The following is a 20,599-nucleotide window of genomic DNA, read 5'->3' as shown; positions in this document are numbered from 1 at the left end:
GTTAAAAATAAACATAAAATATTGCTATAGGTAACAGTTTGGATACATAGTATTGGTTAAAAAAAGTCTGGTCACTGAAGCCTACTTATACAGTAAAGAAGCTAGCTAGCACTTCTGTGATTCTAATGCCTTAGAGATCCAGGGGGAAAAAAAGGGACCTTCGGTTTCTATGTATGGAATAGATCATAACAAGGATTGCTTTGTTTTTCAAAACATTTAAGGAAATATCCTAATAGATATTCACATTAATAGACTGTTATATACATGACAGACCATAATATGAAAATAAATTTAAAAAGAGTAACACTTAAGATTTACAGACACAAATCTTAATAACCATGGCTTGATACAGCTGTAATAAATCACGCTGATGGCCTGGACAAAGAGCCATGTCCTAGAAATCCATCTTATTCTTTTTTATCTTAATTTATAGACACAGCCTTGGCTGGCTTTTTGTTTGTAATCATATACCCAAGTCCCTTATATCGGTTCCTGGACAATTTTCTGGCTGAGACTCAAATAGCACAGTTAATCCTGATTATGAATTCTGATAACTTTTGTACAGTAATTATGTATTCCAAACTAAAGATTAGTTTTGAAGGCTGATTTCATATGTATGGGTTCTCAGCTCCAGAGGAAAACTCATCTTTAAATACATGACTCTATTGCCCTTAGTTCATTGACTTAAGTCTGCCTGAAGAGAAGGTAGGAAAGAATAAGCTAATAGGTGGTCATTTTCTCAGCAACAGACGTAGCAGTGACCCTGTGATGCTCTGTCACAGAGATGAACACCACCCCAGTGGAGTAAGGGATCTGGAGTATCACCTGTCAGTACTGGCAGACGCCATGATAGCCAGTGTCATGGGGGTTGGTGTAATTGCATCTGACGATTTTTCTACTGCAATTATTCTCCCTAGAAATTTTAAGAATGTCAGTATCTATTTTCAAGACTGAATACAACCAAAAGCTACCATCAGGTACAAGCACTAGCCTAGTTAGCCTTTTATCACTAGGAAAACATAAGTAATCACATTTTATCTTCAAAAGGTATACTGTTGAGCTAAAGATCTAATCTGTTCTTAGAAACAATAATTAGTACATATATGTAAACTAAAAAAAGTGCAGCATACTATATATATGCATTTACATGCAATATAATGTGTATGTGCAGTCAAACTGTAATAATTCTACCTAATAAAACTGAAAAGGGAGAAAAAAAAAAAGATACTGTTGGGGCGGGGAGGGTACAGCTCAGTGGTAGAGTATGTGCTTAGTATGCACAAGGTCCTGGGTTCAACCTCCAGTGCTTCCATTAAAAGAATTTTTTTAAATAAATAAATAAACTGAATTAACTTACCCACCCCCCCAGCCAAAAAATAAAGATATACTGTCAAAGGAAAAAATTAAATCTCTACAATGAAAACAAAAGCTCTCTAGTTTCTCTGACTCGTTGTATTCCAAACTAATGGCTCTGACCTTTTCTTAAAACGTTAAGCATCACAAGGAAACCAGTGGGAAAGCAATCATGTGCTACCCAAATTCTTAAAGAGCAGAAAAACTTACTGAAGTGAAAGGGGATTAGTAAAGGGTGGAAAAGAGGACCAGCCCCTGCCACTTTGGGTGAAGAGCTTTGAGATTAGTTATCAGGCAGAAACCCACAGGCAATTAACAGCTCTGACATCAGGGAACAAGCAAATATAAAACACTGAGATCTAAGAGAGGTTGAGCAGAGAATTCCCTCTGGAGTTCAAGGTACTGTTGGGAAGCTCTATGGGGAGTGGGTAGACCCCTGCTAAAACTCCAGTAGGATATGGGGGACTTGGAATCATGGAAATTAACTGGCCAGAAATCTGCTCCCAAGCCTTCCTCTTTCAGCTCCATGCTTAAATGTCATTAATGGTGGCGACCTGCTCATGAGTGCTTTTCATAAATGACCTCCAGGATAACTATTTTTTGATGTATAAATAGAAATTTAAAATGAAGAAAATTAAATAACTAGGACAGGGAATTCATTTTGTAGACATGATAGCTGTTAAATTTTTAAAGGTAAATTCTTAGTTTTAGCCTTTTTTTGAAATGTCATTTCACAGACAGGAAAAGCACTTTGAAGGTGGGTTGGGCAGGGGCTCCTGCTATTTGTAACAGTTCAAAAAAACTTGCATAATTTCATTTTGCTTTTTCCTTTCCAGCTTGATTTTCACGTGTGCCCCAGTCTCTACACAAAGGGCTGCCAACCAGAGCCTCATCCTGCATTCTGACTACAAGCAGAATGGAAGCCTGGAAACTCCTCTCTCTGGGATACACCTTCTTGACCCTGCTTTTTTTCCAGCAGGCCTGGGCTCAATTCCCAAGAGACTGTGCCACCCCTGAGGCTCTGAGAAGTGGTGTGTGTTGCCCAGATCTGTTCCCACTGTCTGGGCCTGGTACTGACCGCTGTGGTTCCTCATCAGGAAGGGGCAGGTGTGATGCCCTGACAGTTGACTCCCGACCCCACAGCGCCCAGTACCCACACGATGGCCGAGATGACCGAGAGAAGTGGCCCACACGGTTCTTCAACAGGACATGCCACTGCAATGGCAATTTCTCAGGACACAACTGTGGAACTTGCCGTCCTGGATGGAGAGGACCTGCCTGTGACCAGAGGGTTCTCACAGGTAAGTGGAGGTGTGAACAGATACCCGGTTCTGCATGGGACTCCACACACTCAATAGAATCCTAAATCAACTGAGCTGCTTAGAGAGGCTAAGAAATGTATTTGATGTAAAGAGTTGAAATTGATGCTCAAGTCTTCTGACTGATAACGTTTCCTTCCAAAACATTTGTTGAGCAACCAATTGAAACTAGGAGCGTGCTAAGTGTTTACAATTGGACCTTTTAGTAACTTCTCAAGGTCATTGTGTTAAATGTCCTAAGTTAGACAGGAAGGTCAAATCCATGTAGCCGGTATGCGGGAAACCTGGAATTCACACTGAGATCTGTCCAGCTCTAATCCATGAGCTTCCCCCACTACCCTGGCTGACCACAAAGGCGTTTCCCTCTCTAATGATCAAGTTCAGTCATTTTACACAATGAGCCTAGCCTGCAGCCTAAAGAGCAATGAATGACAAGGCTTTAAATAGTAACAGCCAGCAATACTCCACTGTTCTCTGTATATCAAACATAGGAGCAAGAGTTTAACAGAACGTTGATGGAGGCTTTTTTATGAGCCAGGCTCTGGTCTAAGTGCTTTGTATGTGCATACTCTTTAATCTTTCCAACTCTGTAAGGCAGGTATTTTCCCATGCACACACGCCTGAATGAAAAACTGATGCTTCAAGAAATGTGGGCAGAGTCATGGAACGAGGCTCTGGTATTAACCACTATGCTATACCACATACCATGGCTTTGCAAAATTTATGATATTAATAAGGTAGGAAATTCCAAGAAATATGCCAGTAGTGAGCAGAGATAAACACAACAGGATCGCAGAATCATAAAGTCCACCGTCAGATTAAGGAAAGGTAACAGGAATCCTCGAGTAAGTCAGAGAGAGAGAGGGAGTGGAAGGGAGAGAAAAAGCAGGCCTGAAGAAGGGATTTTAGCCAGGGGTATTTTTAACAGTCTAAGGTGATGTGAGCAAACATGCAGATTATCATTACTGGGTGAAGGCGACATGGTGCTTAACGATTATTTAGGCTCATTCTCTACCCACGCTCACAAGGCAGATGTTTTCACGTTTGAATTCTGTATCCCTAAAGTCAGGAGAAACCTATTGGACTTAAGCACTGAAGAAAAGAACCGTTTCATCCGGGCCCTGGATATGGCAAAGCGCACAAATCACCCTCAGTTTGTCATCGCCACCAGGAGATCAGAGGAAATACTGGGGCCAGACGGCAACACGCCCCAATTTGAGAACATTTCCATTTATAACTACTTTGTGTGGACCCACTACTACTCCGTCAAAAAGACTTTCCTTGGGGCAGGGCAGGAGAGCTTTGGTGAAGTAGATTTCTCTCACGAGGGACCAGCGTTTCTCACGTGGCACAGGTACCACCTGCTGCAGCTGGAGAGAGACATACAGGTACGCACCAAACACTTCCACTTTCATAGCCTTTACGCAGGAGGCGCCGTGCTTGTAAGTCGTCTTAATTCACTGTGTTCCGAATGATCAAAACAGGCACTGACCAAGCAATTTCACATTATTAATCTGCTTCTGACATTCTGCTAAGCTTCTCCCTATACTAATTACTCCCTTATCAATTAATCTTTATCCTTTGCGAAGTGAAAAGAAAGTCACATCAATGATGAGGAAGCCGATGGAGACATTTATAGGTGTGAATTAAAGCACTGGATGTATTCTCCAGCTCTGTCATTGAAAAAATGACCCTCGCGTGGTTTGCAACAAAGGAATCTCATTTGATATGTTTTCCTCCCCAAATGTAAACCAGTACCTCCTCCTGGTTTGGATGAAGCTAGTGTTATAACTTCTCATTCTTCCAAATCCCAACTGATGATTCTTTCTGGCATGGTATAGGGGTTAAATTATGAAAAAAAATACTTTTTCACTTACAGTGTCATATTTTAATTGAATTCCATTTTTTTTCTATGCCCCCTACAACTTTGAGGCTTATAGAAGAAAACTATTAAAAACATCCTGTCTCTCAGACATCACTTTCATTTAAAAGGTGTAGGCTTTTTTGGCATAAAGTGAAAATCAAACCAAACACAGTTATTTCCTGTACACTTTTAAGGAAATAAGCTAAAATCACATTAAAATATTAAAGTATACTAACATAAATACTTTGCTATTGTTTGTTTTACTAACTGCTCTGTATCTTAAGAAAAACATTGTAATTTTAAAATGAATCTTCAAAGTATTAGATCTCAACTAGAAAATCCACAAATGGACTGTTTCATATGCAAAATAACAGCAATGAATCTTTCCCCCCAAATTAAAATCTGAAAATTAATCTAAAAATATCTGAGGGCAGAGAAAATATCTGAGGGCAGATTCATTAACTGATTTGTGGCAGGCTTGTCCCCAGCACTATCTGAGAAAATAATGGATCGAAGGGAGAGATTTAATGCACAAAAAATACAGAACAGAATATTCATACGTAAGTAGTCCATCCATATGCAGTTTGAGAGTGAGTAAATGAATTCATTTGATATTCAGAACTTCCTATTTTATAGCTCTGATTTCAAGTAAGATATTTAGTAGATTATGAGTAGATAAATCTGTCATTTATAATCGACCCTAAATCTTCATGCCTTCAAGTCATTTTCCCATAGGCACACCAAAATGAAAGGGCAGGTGGAAAGTATGTAAAAGCTGCAATTTTGCCTGAGTCAACTTCAACCCCTATGACTTCCGTTTTTCAAACCCAACAGCACAAGGGATCCAGTACATTACAGCCTAAATGCAGTGCACAGTTGAAATGCCACATGAATATTCTCCAGCTCCCAAATGTCAGTTGCGAACCACAAGCTGACTCTTAATGATCCCTTGGAAGCTGTCACTAATTTCTGTGAACCAGAACAATGGCATCTAAACGAGTACTGCAAACCCCTAGAGATCAGTAAGTGGGTATGCTCTGGAAAGCTTCTGACCCTCTACAATACCCTGAGGACAAGGAAGTGTTTCCCAGCAAGGGTTTATAGTAAAAAAAACAAAAATGTACTAACTGCTTGCAAGGTGAGATAAAACAATGGCTATCCCTACATTCATACCCACATTTTAAACAGAACTCCCCCAGAGCCAAAAGGAATCAGAAATGACAAACACAATAAATGTGTGTTTTAAGGAACCCAATATTAAAAAAAAAAAAAAAAAAAACAGCATGTGATCTTAGTCCAGCATTTTTTAAACTGTTGAGATCAGCACTAAATGGAAACTAGGTCCTGGTCTAAGGAACCATGTGCAGAAAGAACTATTTTGTGTCCCTTTAGCATTCCCTGTCTGTATTAGTTTCAGGCAGAAGCCTGCATCTTCATAGGTTACAGTCCGAAGCGAGGTCTCTGAGGAAAATGCCTTCAGTGCCCAGGTGGATAAAGCAAGTGGGAAAGAGCCTCTGTAGTCTGTAGTCATACCAGAATCTAAATGCCTAAACCCATTCCAGTTAAATAAAAAAACAAACAAACAAACAAAACCAAAAGCACTGCTTCACATAACATATCTCAAGGCTGGATCTGGCTCCAGCCTGAGTTAGTGACACTTGAATTAGAGATAGGAAAACAGAAGGATGTGGAAGTGTCAAGGAGTAGAAGTTACTGATAATTTTTGGTCTATCCAGTTTTAATTACCTGCCTAAAAAAAAGAAAAGGAAGACACCTCCTCCAAAGCATTTGCAGAAATTTCTGTACAATGAGTTGGGTTTCATTCCTTCTACTGCGTAAGTGACCTCTTGTACTAAATTAGAGGCTTTGCTAAATACGGTATTTACTTCCTCTAGCCCTTCAGACACCACTGACACACTACCTGGTTCCCACATGGCTGCAGAGAACTAATAGAGACAGACTGCCAGGGAGCAAGCCAAGCAAAGGGAGAATTTTAAACAAAAGCAGAGAATGCTAACAGAGTTTCTGTGATCTAGGAAATGCTGCAGGATCCTTCTTTCTCCCTTCCTTACTGGAATTTTGCCACCGGGAAGAACGTCTGTGACATTTGCACCGATGACTTGATGGGGTCAAGAAGCAACTTTGATTTCACTCTGATAAGCCCAAACTCTGTCTTTTCTCAATGGCGAGTGGTCTGCGAATCCTTGGAAGATTACGACACCCTGGGAACCCTTTGTAACAGTAAGTTCCAAATGACATCTAGAATTCTGAATTCCCTCTTAAGTAAAGAGACTAAATGTGCTGCCCGAAGACTTTTCATTCTACTAAGGGCTTCACACCAAAATCCACTGTTATTCTGGAGAATGGATGTACAGATACTTACTGAGCACCTAGGATAGTCAAAGCAATCTGCATGCTCCAGGGGAAAAAGAAAGTGCCTATACACTTTTATACTGCTTTTCTTGAGCAGTCTGGTCAGTGCATTGCTCCCTTCTTATTTTGGAAATGTCTATTTGCATTACTTAATCCTCTTAGTTCACTCACCATTGCTTAGCAGTCATGTGTCCTGTGTTGGAATTTCACAGAAAATGTTTCCCTAGGAAATCTGAAATATGCAGAAAGAATTGGAAGTGCCATAAATACATGCATGCATGCATAAATACACACACACACACACATATACACACACTCTCTCTTTATCATTATATAATGGTATTATTACATAATAATGGTTACTATTTTGTTATTTTAACTATTTTGTTGACTTCTAGTCAGAAGGTTAAAAATAAAAAGGTGATATGCAGGATACCTTTAAGAAAACAAAGATGCTGTACAGAAGTCTGCCAGCTTGCTCTTTCCAGCTCTCCCAAAGTGAACCCAGAAAGAGAAGGCTTAACCAGCTGCCCTAGCACCCTTTTTCCAGTGATCTGAGTGCCACCTGTGCCATAGGTCAAGTTTCTCTCCTATGTGGGTCTGTTCATGTGGAGCTTTCTGTGATTGTCCTTGGATCATATTCATATCTGTCCCTTGCTACTAACACAAGGTCTTAATTATCAGGGTCTTTCTACCCCATCTTATTTTTCTTATTCAGGCATGGTTGGCTATTTTGAACTTTTGTTCTTCCATATAAAAACTAGAATTATGAGAATTTATTATCATACATGTAACGTTTATTCTGCATATGTTCTTTAAGCATCAGATATTCAATTACTTTGTAAACTTAAGTTGAGAATATTTTACATAGAATGAAGAAATTAGGTAGATGTTTTCACCACTAGAAGATTATTGAAAGGAGGATAAATTAAGAGATTGGGATTGGCAGATACAAATTATTATATATAGAATAGATAAACAAGGTCCGACTATACAGCACAGGGAACTATATTCAATAGCTTATAATAATTTATAATGAAGAATAAAAAAATATATATGCATAACTGAATCACTATACTGCATACCAGAACTAACACAACATTGTAAATCAACTCTCCTTCAATAAAAGAATATTATTTAGCTGAATATAGGAATAAGCAAAATAAGTACATAAAATTTTCTACTATAGAAGTTTAAAAATTAGAATAAAGTGTTATTTGGCCTGCTGAATGAGCACTCCCACCTTGTGGCAGGGAGATGAAACTGAGGCTCAGTGTATCTTTAAGACATACCCAAATACTCAGCTCTTTCTGCCTGGGCTATTGAATTTTGACCTGGGAGTTTTCCAGGTATTTTCCACTCATACGGATGATTGAATATCAAAACAGAGCATGATTTAAATGGGTAAATAAAATTACAGCACAGGATACAGGAAGAAAGGAGAGAAGATTATGTCACAATTTTTCTTCTCAGTTACAGTAACAAGTCTCATAACTCAGACACCTAGATTCATGAAAAATTGAAGTTACATATTTTAAGTGAAACAAATTTCCAGGTTACCTTTTGATTTACTTCAAGATGTAAATACCAATCGTTTTATTTATTAGGCCAGTAAAAGAAAAAAAAACTAACATCTTACTGAGCACATATTATGTGTCTGATATGGTGGCAAATGCTTTAATAAGGTATCTTACTTAATTTGCATAGTAATTTTTTCCTCTCTCTACTTTTCTTCTTGGATGAAATTATCCATTTCTGTGGTTCCACTCATCATCTTTTACAGGGCACCCATACATGCACATCTTTAGATCAGATCTTCCTTAGACATCCCATGCTTATGTCTTCATATGCTTTTTGGACAGTATCTCACCATTATTTCATGACTGCACCAAACTCAGTATACTGAAAAAATTAACTATTGACACCTAACATTCTTTCAGCCACTAAATTATCATCTTTGATTCACCATTTGAAAAGCACACTTTTTCTTCACAATACTTCCCAAATATACTTTCTACTTCAGACATTCATTCCTGCGTAGAAATTCCACATGACTCCAATCCATCCGTAGGATGTTAGTTGGTTCAATGACAGAAGTTGTCCAAGTGCAAACAAATTTAAAAATCATTGGATTAAAATGAAAAAGGTTTAACTCATTTCTTTACTATCAGAATTCTCCACTACGAAACTCCATGTAGGCAAATTAGGCTGTTGTGTTTTCAAAACTCACGTAATCAGTACTTTTTTCTTGGGATGGACTGACAGCTCTCTGAACAGTAATCCCCAAAACATCAGCTTGAATTGACAGTTTAGCCAGTGCTTTCTGAAGGTTCTGATGATAACATACATCTAAAAAATGCACATATACTTTCCAGCCTCACTATAGGCATGTGTTTTATTTTTGTATTCTATAAATAAAGTTAGCTATACTGATTCGTCAAGTACCAATCATTACATTAACTATAAGGTGTACAACATAGGAGATTGCATCAATCAGTGAAAATAAACAGAGGTAGATGTTGTAATATCACCCCTCCCACCCCACTGGATTATTCTGCATCTTGCCCTCGAGGGCACCAACACTCCTCTCCGGTGCCTGAGACAAACTAACGCAAAATGTTCCTACCCAATCTCCCCTTCTCCCATTTACCTAAGACCTCTTCCCACTTCCTGATGAATTAAATGTAACTGTCTCATCTTGCTTTTTGACTTCTTCACAATGTGGTTCTGGTGTAGCTTCTTATCTTTCCCACTGTCCACTACTCCCTTACATTGCCACATTACCTCAGGCAAGCTATTCCCCAAACAGGCCATCTTTTTACAGTCAACCCAATTTCCCCACATAACAACATACACCAAAAAACTAGTTAGTATCTATTATATGCCAGGCACGGTGTCCAGACTGAGGGACCTACCACTAATCAAGAACAGAGTATTTAATGGGGCTTAAATTATAGGTAGAAGAAAGCTTATCATCCCTTGCTATTACCTCTACCTAAAATGTTTGACTTGTAAAACTTCTCCTATTTCACCTATGGAAATTCTCCTCAGTCCTTCAGGGCTCTTTGCAAATTTCTCTTCCTAAATGAAGCCTTCCTGAAGGCCTGGGAAGCCCCCATCCCTCTCTGTGGGAAGGACTGGTCTCTCTCTCTCTGTCTCCCCCTCCCTTCCTCCCCTGAGCATCTATGTGTGCCTAGGGGTGCGTATTATCCCCCGTATCACAGCTCTTTGTTTACCTGTTTGTCTTACTGACACTCGAAATTTTTATTTCTCACATTAATTGCTGGAAAGTATGTGTTGGTTGAAACATAGACCACTTCCCAGAGAGGTTGAAGGTTGTTTTGCTTTATTTCTCTAAAGGCTAGAAACAGACAGCACTCAAGTACAAAATTTCAAATATGTGTGAAATATGGATTTCAGTGTAGAGCTTCAGTTTATGAGATTATTTTGGCCACATTCAGTTTCCCATTGAATTTTCATTTTAGCACATTCTAGTGAAAGAAACAGATGTTGATTTAATAAATACCAGGACCTCTACCTGTTATCGTGATCATCTTTTTCTTCAGGTGATTTTGTGTATCACATATCTTCCCTAATCACAGAAGTTGGACATGGCAACTTGGGTTTTTCTCACTTTAATGCCACTAAATATGCATTCAAATTTTTTTTCTCTTTTACCACGGAAAACCTGTCTTTCAGTGTTCATGTTATGTAGACAAATTTAAAAAGCAATGATAAGATCTCTGAATGTTCTCTAAGTGTTTGCCTGTCCCATCTTTTCCCCAGGCACTGAGGGTGGGCCAATTAGGAGAAATCCAGCAGGAAACGTGGCAAGACCCATGGTGCAACGCCTTCCTGAACCACAGGATGTCACTCAGTGCTTGGAAGTTGGTTTATTTGACACGCCTCCTTTTTATTCCAATTCCACAAACAGCTTCCGAAACACAGTGGAAGGCAAGTAAAGGCAACCGGTGCTCCGCACTGCTCTAGGGGTCACAGGAACCTGAAGTATTCAAACCCAGACTGGGTTCAATCCCCAGTACCTCCATTAAATAAGTAAAACCTAATTACCTGCCCTCCCCAAACAAACAAAAATAAACAAACCAACCCAGATTTCTTTGGAAACTTTTGAATGCCAGATTGATCCTGTGAGTTTATGTGAACAGTCCTGCCTGCTATGATATAGTCACAATTCCCTGATCAAAAAAGAACTTTCATAAAGAAAAGTTATGAAACTCTTTGTATCGTTAAGAGAAGCCCTTGGAAACTACTCTTCATTCTCTTAAAATGCTTAAAAGGTATTTAAACTCAAAGTTAGGTTGCTGGCCAATATGTGTATAACTATACCAAATTCTAGTACAGGCAAATAATATCCAAGGCTTTGAGAGATTATTAAATTTTTTCCTAAAAAGTTAACACTAAAAGATCCTAAGTTGGGTATATGTTTTATTTAGGTATTGTCCTGGAACTTTTTCTTTAAGAAATCTATTAAAAATTCAAACTAGCATCTAGAGATATTTAATTTGGTTTTCCTTGTTTAACTCAAAGTATATTAAAGCTAAGAAACTGAGGTCCAATGAAGTGAAATGAATTTCCAAAGATATCCAGCTAGTTAGTAACAGAGCACAGATTCAAATTCAAGTTTTCTAAACTAGTGTCTTTATAAAATAAATTTTGATACTTCTAATGATATGCATGGTACATATTTAAAGTCTTAAAATAACAGAATCATATTTAACTTTCTAATAAACTTGTTATTATCAAATTTTACCTTAAATACAACATTGCACATGCTAGAACCACCCCCCCGCAAAAAGAGAATAAATCTCTCTTTTCCCATGATCTAAGATACTTGATGTATAAATCTGATAGTTATTTTCAATTATCTCCCTTTTATCATCAAAATTATATGTCATTCTTTCCCATATTTATGCTGATTTTAATAACTACATATGAATGCACTGACTTGGAGATGACTCAAATAATCACTGTATTTTGACTAAGCTGGTATATATAAACTAAGGCTATAAGTAGTGATTTCATAAATAATTCGCAGCTTGTGTCTTATTGATGCCCAGTCAAAAGACAAATTATACTGATTTCCTGACAGAATGTATAGAAAGACTAGGACCTAACCATGTCCTACATTCATTACAGGCCATCTTTAAATGTTTTTTGAGTCAAAAAATAATGGAAGAAAATATATGAAAAATGAATGAGTGACTATAATTACACAACTATAATTACACATCCATTAAGTTAATGGATTTTAAACTCTAACTTTGTTTGATAACATATAGCTCTCCCATCGCTGGTCGTTCAAGCCAGCTGGACACACTTGTAGCTCCCCCCCACATCACAGACCCTCTTTTTTGACCTATTTTTGTCCTTGCCTTAATATATATACATGATCAATATAATACGGGGATATATGTGAGAAATACACATGCTATATATAATAATATGGGAAATATATATTATACATAATGGAGATGCAATATGTATAGTATTGGGGATTATATATGATATATATGAAATACATATACAATATGGAAATATATTTGGAGACTATGTGTGTGTAATTATATATATATGGAATAGAGATTATCATCAAAATTTCTATAAATGTTTCGATAGCAGTCTTTTCAGATATTTAAAACTAGTGCAGAGATGGCAAGAAAGCTCTGAGAAATTGTAACTTCTTCATAAAAATGATTTTCCAAAAATAAACATGCTGATAGTCACTCAAAAGGAAGAAGGTAGGGGACTAAAGTAACATCTGGCAATTTAACTTCCAGGCCAGTCAGAATGGTGTTCTCTCAATTGTATCAGCACTTTTTTGTAGAAGCTGGAGATTTCCACTATCTTTATTTTCGTGTAGACCTATGTTTGCCTTGTCAAAATAGAGTGTTCTATATATTTTGACTGGTATGGTTTACAGGTCATTATTTTTAACCTAGAGGCTACATTTAGAATGGCATGCCACTAGCTTAAAACTAACTTGGCTCTCAATATAGCAAACAAATGCCACCAACCATAGGTACAGAGGAGCCATGCTATTAAGGTAAAAATTGGCCTGACAAGCTTGGGAAAAATTGTTTCCCAATATCATCACTGTTTTTGACTTGAAAAATAAGATGTTCATGATGGTTTTTACTATTCTCATCCTTATTTTTATATCTAGGTTACAGTGATCCCTCAGGAAGGTACGATCCTGCTGTTCGAAGCCTTCACAACTTGGCTCATTTATTCCTAAATGGAACTGGAGGACAAACTCATTTATCTCCCAATGATCCTATTTTTGTCCTCCTGCACACTTTCACTGATGCCATCTTTGATGAGTGGCTGAGGAGATACAACGCTGGTGAGACTCTTTCACATGTTTTTTGCAGGCTCAGCAAAGGGGACTGTCCAGGCAGCACACTTATCACTTTAGGCTAAGCATGTGACACACTCAAACTACACTTTACAATAAGGATAAAATAGCTATAAAATCTAGCCATTTCCAAATATCCCAAACTGCTTTGAAAAGGCAGACAGGAAGTCTGTCAGAATAGTTAGTATAAAATGATACTTATTAACATCCACTAGAACTAAAAAGGTAATCCTGTCTCCTTTTTTTTAAAAATTGAAGTACAGTCAGTTACAATGTGTCAATATCTGCTGTACAGCACAATGTCCTGGTCATGTATATATACACATATATTCGTTTTCATATTCTTTTTCATTACAGATTATTATAAGATACTGAATATAGTTCCCTGTGCTATACAGAAGAAATTAGTTTTTTTATCTATTTTTCTATATAGTGGTTATCATTTGCAAATCTTAAACTCCCAAATTTATGTTTTCCCACCCCCTTTCCCCTGGTAACCATAAGATATCCTTTTTTTTTTTTTTTTTTTACTATGAAAAGATGACTACCATGTTTCCACAATCTTCCTTTCTCGTATCTTCCAATGAACATCCTCATTGCTTTTTAATATGAATGTGAAAATCTTAAAGAACTCTTCTCCGATATCCCCACAGACAGAAAAATTATATTCATACTACACAGTTTTGATTTTTATTCCTTTATGGCCTCTCACAAATGGAAATTTTATTCAACTTGAAAAGTTAATGCTGGCTTTTGTATCATGCCATAGGAAATCTCTTTTAAGTTCGTCTTAATGCATTCTTTAAAATATTATTTCAAGGCTGCTTTCTCCTCACTTCTACTCAGCTGAGAACGTCGTATTACTTTTCAAACAATGAATGTACTTCCACTGGCTAGAATAGCATAAATTTTCATATTTTAAAAGTGCTCTAAAGGTTGACTTCTGTGCCTTCACTTCATCATGCACATAAACATAATACTGGAGATTAATTATCTATTGACTCATCCATCCATTGGGCCATCTATTATTTCTGAGTGAGTGGGTGTGTGCATGTGTGTGTGCGTGTGTGCGTGTATGTGTGTATAGAAGCCTCTGATCTAACCTGTTTAGGATCATTAACTAAGGAGTTGGCCAAAATAGTTCATTTCATCTGAAAATTTCATCATTTAAGAAATAAATAGCTTAAATATCAGTATTTTTTCACTTGTCACTCTGCTATCAATGCATTGATTGGAGTTCCACCTTATTTTCCATGTGTGTTTATGTACATGCATATAATCATAATGAGTTATCTATAGTTGATAGTGTCTATTTCTTTAAAGTGAAACAAGAAACTAACAATCCTAATGCTGCAATCTGAGTATAGCATTATTCTAAAATTTCATAATGCTTCCCTAACCCTTAACAATCATACTTGCCCACTGTTAATTCTAGGACAATACTGCAGCCACTCATCCTTAACAAATCTTTCCAAAGCATTCAATTTATTTCTTATGAAAATGACATCCTTCTCTTTTTATAATCATAATCATCAATGTATGTATGTCTTGGTAGATTACTTTAATTTCAGTAACAAGTAACTGGAATTAATAGGTTTAGAAATGAACAAAATAAATTTTTATTAAACATACAACCTGGAAACTAGAGAGAAATGCGTATGCTGCAGTTATTCAGCCATTCACAATGCCATGAATGTTAGTTCTTCAGAGGAAATGAGAATCTTGAGTGATCTGGCAAGTCTCTTAAGTGGATTTTTCTTTCAACTATAAAACATGTATTCCTCTGTCTTGCATATCTTGATTGAAAATATAATTATTTCATACTCATAACAATTTGTTAGAAGTTCTCCAGATCTTAATCTAAAGATCACTGATGAACCAGAAAAATACCTCTGTTTCCTAGTTATTTTCCTTCTGCTCCCTCTGTTTGTACTACGCATGACATAAAGCCTCTGAATTACCTGGACAGTAGTGCAGGGAGAAGTACCATAAATGAAAACTAGATAAATAACCTGCAGCATTATTTCTGATAAAGTGTGGCCACAAACTTATAGGACAGGCTAATATAAACACTTATAAATTATATAAAAGCTAAACTCAAATAATTTATCACCTTCTTGAATATTTCAGGCATATGCAAATATTCTTTAGAAAACAGTGTCATAGGACAGCTATGTTAGAAAAAAAACTTGGAAGCATTTCTAAAATTATCCATAAAGCAGAGGTATTTACTGAAAATAAGTCTAGGAGTAGAGAATGGAATTATTTTTCAACATGTATCAGAAGGTGTATATGTGTGCGTGTGTGTGTGTGTGTGTGTGTGTGTGTGTGTATATATATATATGTGTGTGTGTATATATATATATGTGTGTGTATATATATATATATATATATATATATATATATATATATATATCTTCTTATCATAGAATTTTAGAATTTTAAGGGTCAGAATGGAATAGGAATTACATTTTATGAGGGAAATAACCCATCATTCACAACGTAATGTCCATTACAGAATCCTCTCATTAGGTATAAGATTTTACAGTGTAAAGTATCCAAACTCTATTTAGTATAATGTTACTTTCTATCCGTTAACATTTTGTATCCTTGTACACATTCAATTCAATTTATTTATTTTAAAACTAAGAATCACATGAATTAAGTGTTAACTATAGCAGCCCAGAAGTTCAGTGCATTTTTGAGAAGATGCAGTTTATACATGTCCCAGACCAGTCACTACTTGATGTATTATGCCCTGAGAGAACTGAAGCACACACACACTTAAGTTCTCCCACAAATATTATTTGATTCTGTATCTTGGCTACTGTGAATAATGCTGCAGTGAAAATAAGAACACGGATTATTTCTTCCATTTACTGATTTCATTCCATATGGATATACATCCATAAGTGGGACTGCCGGATCATACAACAGTTCTGCTTTTAATCTTCCATACTGTTTTCTACAACGGTTTCTGTGAGCAATTCCCACCAACAGTGCACAAGGTTATCCCTTTCTCCACACCCTTACCAACGCTTGTTATCTCTTGTTTTTCTCATAATAGTCATCCCATCAGGTATGAGGTGATATCGCCTGGTTTTTAATCTGCATTTTCCAGTGATTAGTGATGTTAGCTATTTGTCAATATCTGTTAGCTATTTGCAAATCAGTATGTTGTACACTGTGCCTTAATAAAGCTGAGGGAAAAAAATATTACTGAGCACCTGCTATTTCCTAGGCATTATTCTAGGTGTCAAAAATACAGCATACAAAACATACAGAAATACTCTCCCTCTTGGAACTTTCCTACCTGTCGGTAGGATTGTTGAAAAGCGTACACAAATTGGTGATGAGGAGCCATTGAAGGGTGTGACCTAAGGAAGTAACATGGCGATCTACTTGTTATTGTTATGTTTACCAGTATCCCTCTATTCCTGCATTTATTTTAATGGACACAACTTTACACACAGCTGAAACTGACCTGGGCTGAGGCGGATCAAGTCAGAACTCAGCAAAGATGAAATGGGAAGTTTAAAAAAATATTTAAATTATTAGCTTTAAAATCCAACTGTAATAAATAATTAACATGAGTTCCTTGAGGGCAGGAATCTTGTCTGTTTTGTTCAATGCTAGAACCCACATGCTTAGATCAGTGCCTGGCCCTAGAAGGGGCTCAACACACTTTCATGGATAAATACTTAATTAGCATTAATTCATAGTAAATTTAAAAATCACCAAATTTTAAAGTAACTAAATTTAAACTTACAAAACTATTAACACTACTTGCCATTTCTATTATCAATTTTTCTTCAGAGTTGATGCTAAAACACCACTCTTTTAACTCCTGTCAACAGAGCCTCACTAGTAATATAAATGCCTATGGTTTATATTTAAGTAGAGAGATAAGAGGTGGCAGTCAATAAATCAGATTCTACGACCTTGATTCAAAATGTTAAGTGATTTTTGCTAACAGCGTAAAACCCAAGGGAAAAATTAATATTTATTTCTCTGAAAGTAAACAGAAAAAATGAGAAATACTCAATAGAAATATTCAGTCAAGGACAAACCTCCGTTAGAAACACAGTCTCTCAAATTTAAATTATAGATAATGTTACAGCATGTTACAGGTCTGTCTTTCCTTCAGCTTTGAAAAAAAAGTTTAAGGAATTTTATTCAAATTAGTTTCTGTAATTTAAAAGTGAAACAAGTAATGATAAATCAAGAGATGAGAAAATACGAAAACTTCCTTACTATTCAACTTTCTTTTTCCGTTTTTGAGTACTATACTCAAAGCACTTGAGCTCTGTTTTATGCAATTCCCTGGGATGCTGTAGTGAAACTTTTTTTTTTTTGTCTTTATTCAGTGTAAAATATGAAAGAATTTTTAATGTTATCCTTGAATATTTTGGGTCACCTTCAGAACATAATAATGTGTTAAAACTAACTTTATTATGTCTACTAACAAGGTATCTCTGACATATTTTAGATATATCCATATTTCCATTAGAAAATGCCCCTATTGGACATAATAGACAATACAATATGGTGCCATTCTGGCCTCCAGTTACCAACATGGAAATGTTTGTTACTGCTCCGGACAACCTGGGATATACTTACGAGGTTCAATGGTCAAGTGAGTATTGAAAGTGGATTTTTACTGTGGAAATTTCCAAAAGCAAATATGTTACCCTTATAGTCATCACAGGTTCCTGAGATGAAGTAATCCAGTTTTCCTCTTGGATTTAAAAGCTTTCACGTAGATTTTTATTTGGGGATAAAGGGAGTGAATTTCAGAAAGTGAGTTTGTTGAGAGCCCCCCGACCTGGTATTGGGCTGACTCTAGCACACTACTTCATTTAATCCTTAGAAGCCCTCTGAGGTAAGCATTAGAATCCTCATTTGACAAATAAGGAAGACGAGGCCTAGAGAGAGTAACTGTCAAAGATAACATTTCTAGTAGTTTTCAGCTTAGCCCTGTGTAATATGCTCTGATTTTTCTAATACATAATGTTGCCTCCATTTATTTATCCTTAAAAAAAGAGATGAAGTGAGGTATTCTGAGCTGATTTTTCCCGAGGTTTTGAAATCTAAAACCTTCTTATTTAACTGTAAATCCCTTTCTTAACAAAGGCAACAGGGGGCAGTGAAAGAGCACAGGATCTGGACCCCGAAAGACCTGGGCACCAAAGGCACCAGAACTAACCCTCCTGCCTACCTACCAAGTGAGCTTGGGCGAGTGGCTCCAACTCTGAGCTGTCATTTCCTCACCTTTAGAAGGGAAATAATCACTTCCCCAACAGGGCCCCCTCACTGTAAGGAATTAGGAAGTGCCCTGAAGATGACAGGTGTCTGCAACAGTGGCTACATTTAGGGTGTCCAATTGTGGCTGGCAACCATTTTGCCATTTATGTTTTGCTCTCATTTTCTTTTTCAAACAGGTCAGAGTTTTAGCATTTCTGAGATCGTCACCATCGTGGTGGTTGCTTCGCTGTTACTGGTTGCAGTCATTTTTGTGGGTGCTTCATGTCTGATTCGTGCCAGAAGCAACATGGATGGAGCACATCAGCCTCTCCTCACAGATCACTATCAACGCTATGCTGAAGAATATGAAAAGACCCATAATCCTAATCAGTCTATGGTCTAATGACAAGCAGCATATTCTCCTCTGCATTAGTATCTTAAAACCACATGGCTGAAAAATAACTGATTGACTTACTAACTGTTATTTTCTTTCCTTCTGTTACTTCCTTCCTTCTGCATGCACAGGTTGGAATTAAAAGCTTCAGATATTATTTTCCAGGACTGGAAAAAGTCACAGTCTTTTCAAAGGCTTCTCTTTACAGCTCTATTTAAAATAGTAGGTTGCACCCATTCTGTGGTATTTAAGCAGATAGTGTGAAGATTTGGGGCATGTTCCAAAGGTCAACTATATGACAATGTAAATAAGTTGCTATACGTTGTTTATACTGTAGAGAAAATCCTGACTGATAGTAAATCCCTGATTCAAATACGTAAGTAGGCATTTCTATGATGTTAAACGTAACTACACTTCTATTTATTGACCCTGACCAACAGATTTAAAGGAAATCACATTTGTAGTTAAAATTAATTATATGAAGCTGTAAAAGGAATCTCAGTTTTTTCAGACTAGTTTTCCCCTTGGGGCATCAGCATGTATTATGTAGTCTAAGATTCAAGGCCACAGCAAAATGACAACGTTTGTCACACTTTCGAGAGGTAAAAGCTTCATTTTGTTTAAAAGACAGTTGATACTGCCTATGTTTGTTAATGCTGTTCTTCTACATCTTAAATCACTGAAGAAAGAACTGCCTACCCGTATATTTCACCTTCCAATTCCTCCTCTAATATCTTAGAGGTGCACAAGGAAGGCATCGTGGTAGAGAAGATATGTGCCCTGCAAGCAGCACTCACTACATTGTGTTTATTTCAAATATCATTTTCTTGTCATTTATCAGCTTTTTTTTTTCAAAATAAAACATTATTTCATCAGTCCCCCTTTTCTGTGCAAATTCTGCAAGACTATCATTCTTTAATATCTTCCTATCTTTTAACAAAATAGTTTTTCTCTTTTTGATCTTGTACTACTGAAACAACATTCCCAATGAAGAACCCCTCTAGACTGGTCATAGTGAACTAACATTTTAATTAAAATGTGTAAAAAGAAAGAATATCAATAGTAATCATACACTGTAGAAAATGAGTAGTGTGGTATTTCCAGTCAATAAACAGAAATGAGATTAAAGTTCTATAGACCTGCTTGGTTGCTGGGTCTCCCTACATTAAGCACTCTTAGGGCGATGCACACAAGATAAACAGGCAAAACATGTTAGCGCAGGAGGATGTTTATAGCAGGAGTATTGTTTCAAGTTTCAAAGAGCATTACTCAATTGGTTTTCTCGAATACGTTTTGATTTATTAAAATGTTATGTAATCAAAGGTTTTCAGGTACATTATTAGATAATGTAAGATTTATTTTTATACAGACACCAGTGAAACTAAGTTCCTCGCTTCATACTTTGGAAATTTACTAGGTACTCATTTCATACACACGTATTAAACACACACTGTGGATCTGGGGAAGGGAAAGTCAGGGACATAAAACTAAGGTTACAGTTGACTTGGTCCTTGAGGAAGGCTAATGGATTTGCCAATATAAGAGTAGAGAAGGGCATTCCATGAAGAGTAGAGAAAGGCATTCCAGCATGACCAAAGCCACAGAAGTTTGCAAGAGCATGGAACATTCAAAAACATAAAGCATGTCAGTGTGGTTAGAACATATTTTTCACTGAG

General features: G+C 36.7%; 1 protein-coding gene and 1 long non-coding RNA gene across 2 annotated transcripts in view; one reads left to right on the top strand and one right to left on the bottom strand.

Annotated features, from left to right (window-relative positions):
* The window catches only part of LOC123613592 (uncharacterized), a 430,490-nt gene that overhangs the window by 191,768 nt on the left and 218,123 nt on the right, over positions 1 to 20,599 (bottom strand). The gene's annotated exons all lie outside the window — the stretch shown is intronic.
* Positions 1,599 to 20,035, top strand: TYRP1 (tyrosinase related protein 1). Its single transcript, XM_010972703.3, has 8 exons — positions 1,599 to 1,752; positions 2,190 to 2,654; positions 3,738 to 4,060; positions 6,573 to 6,777; positions 10,696 to 10,863; positions 13,094 to 13,273; positions 17,775 to 17,921; positions 18,727 to 20,035. Exons 2-8 carry the CDS (start codon positions 2,270 to 2,272, stop codon positions 18,930 to 18,932), a joined length of 1,614 nt encoding a protein of 537 aa, XP_010971005.2. The 5' UTR covers positions 1,599 to 1,752; positions 2,190 to 2,269; the 3' UTR covers positions 18,933 to 20,035.

Source organism: Camelus bactrianus, chromosome 4 (genome assembly GCF_048773025.1).
Source record: "Camelus bactrianus isolate YW-2024 breed Bactrian camel chromosome 4, ASM4877302v1, whole genome shotgun sequence".
NCBI lineage: Eukaryota > Metazoa > Chordata > Mammalia > Artiodactyla > Camelidae > Camelus > Camelus bactrianus.
This window is presented reverse-complemented; position numbering and strand designations above follow the sequence as displayed.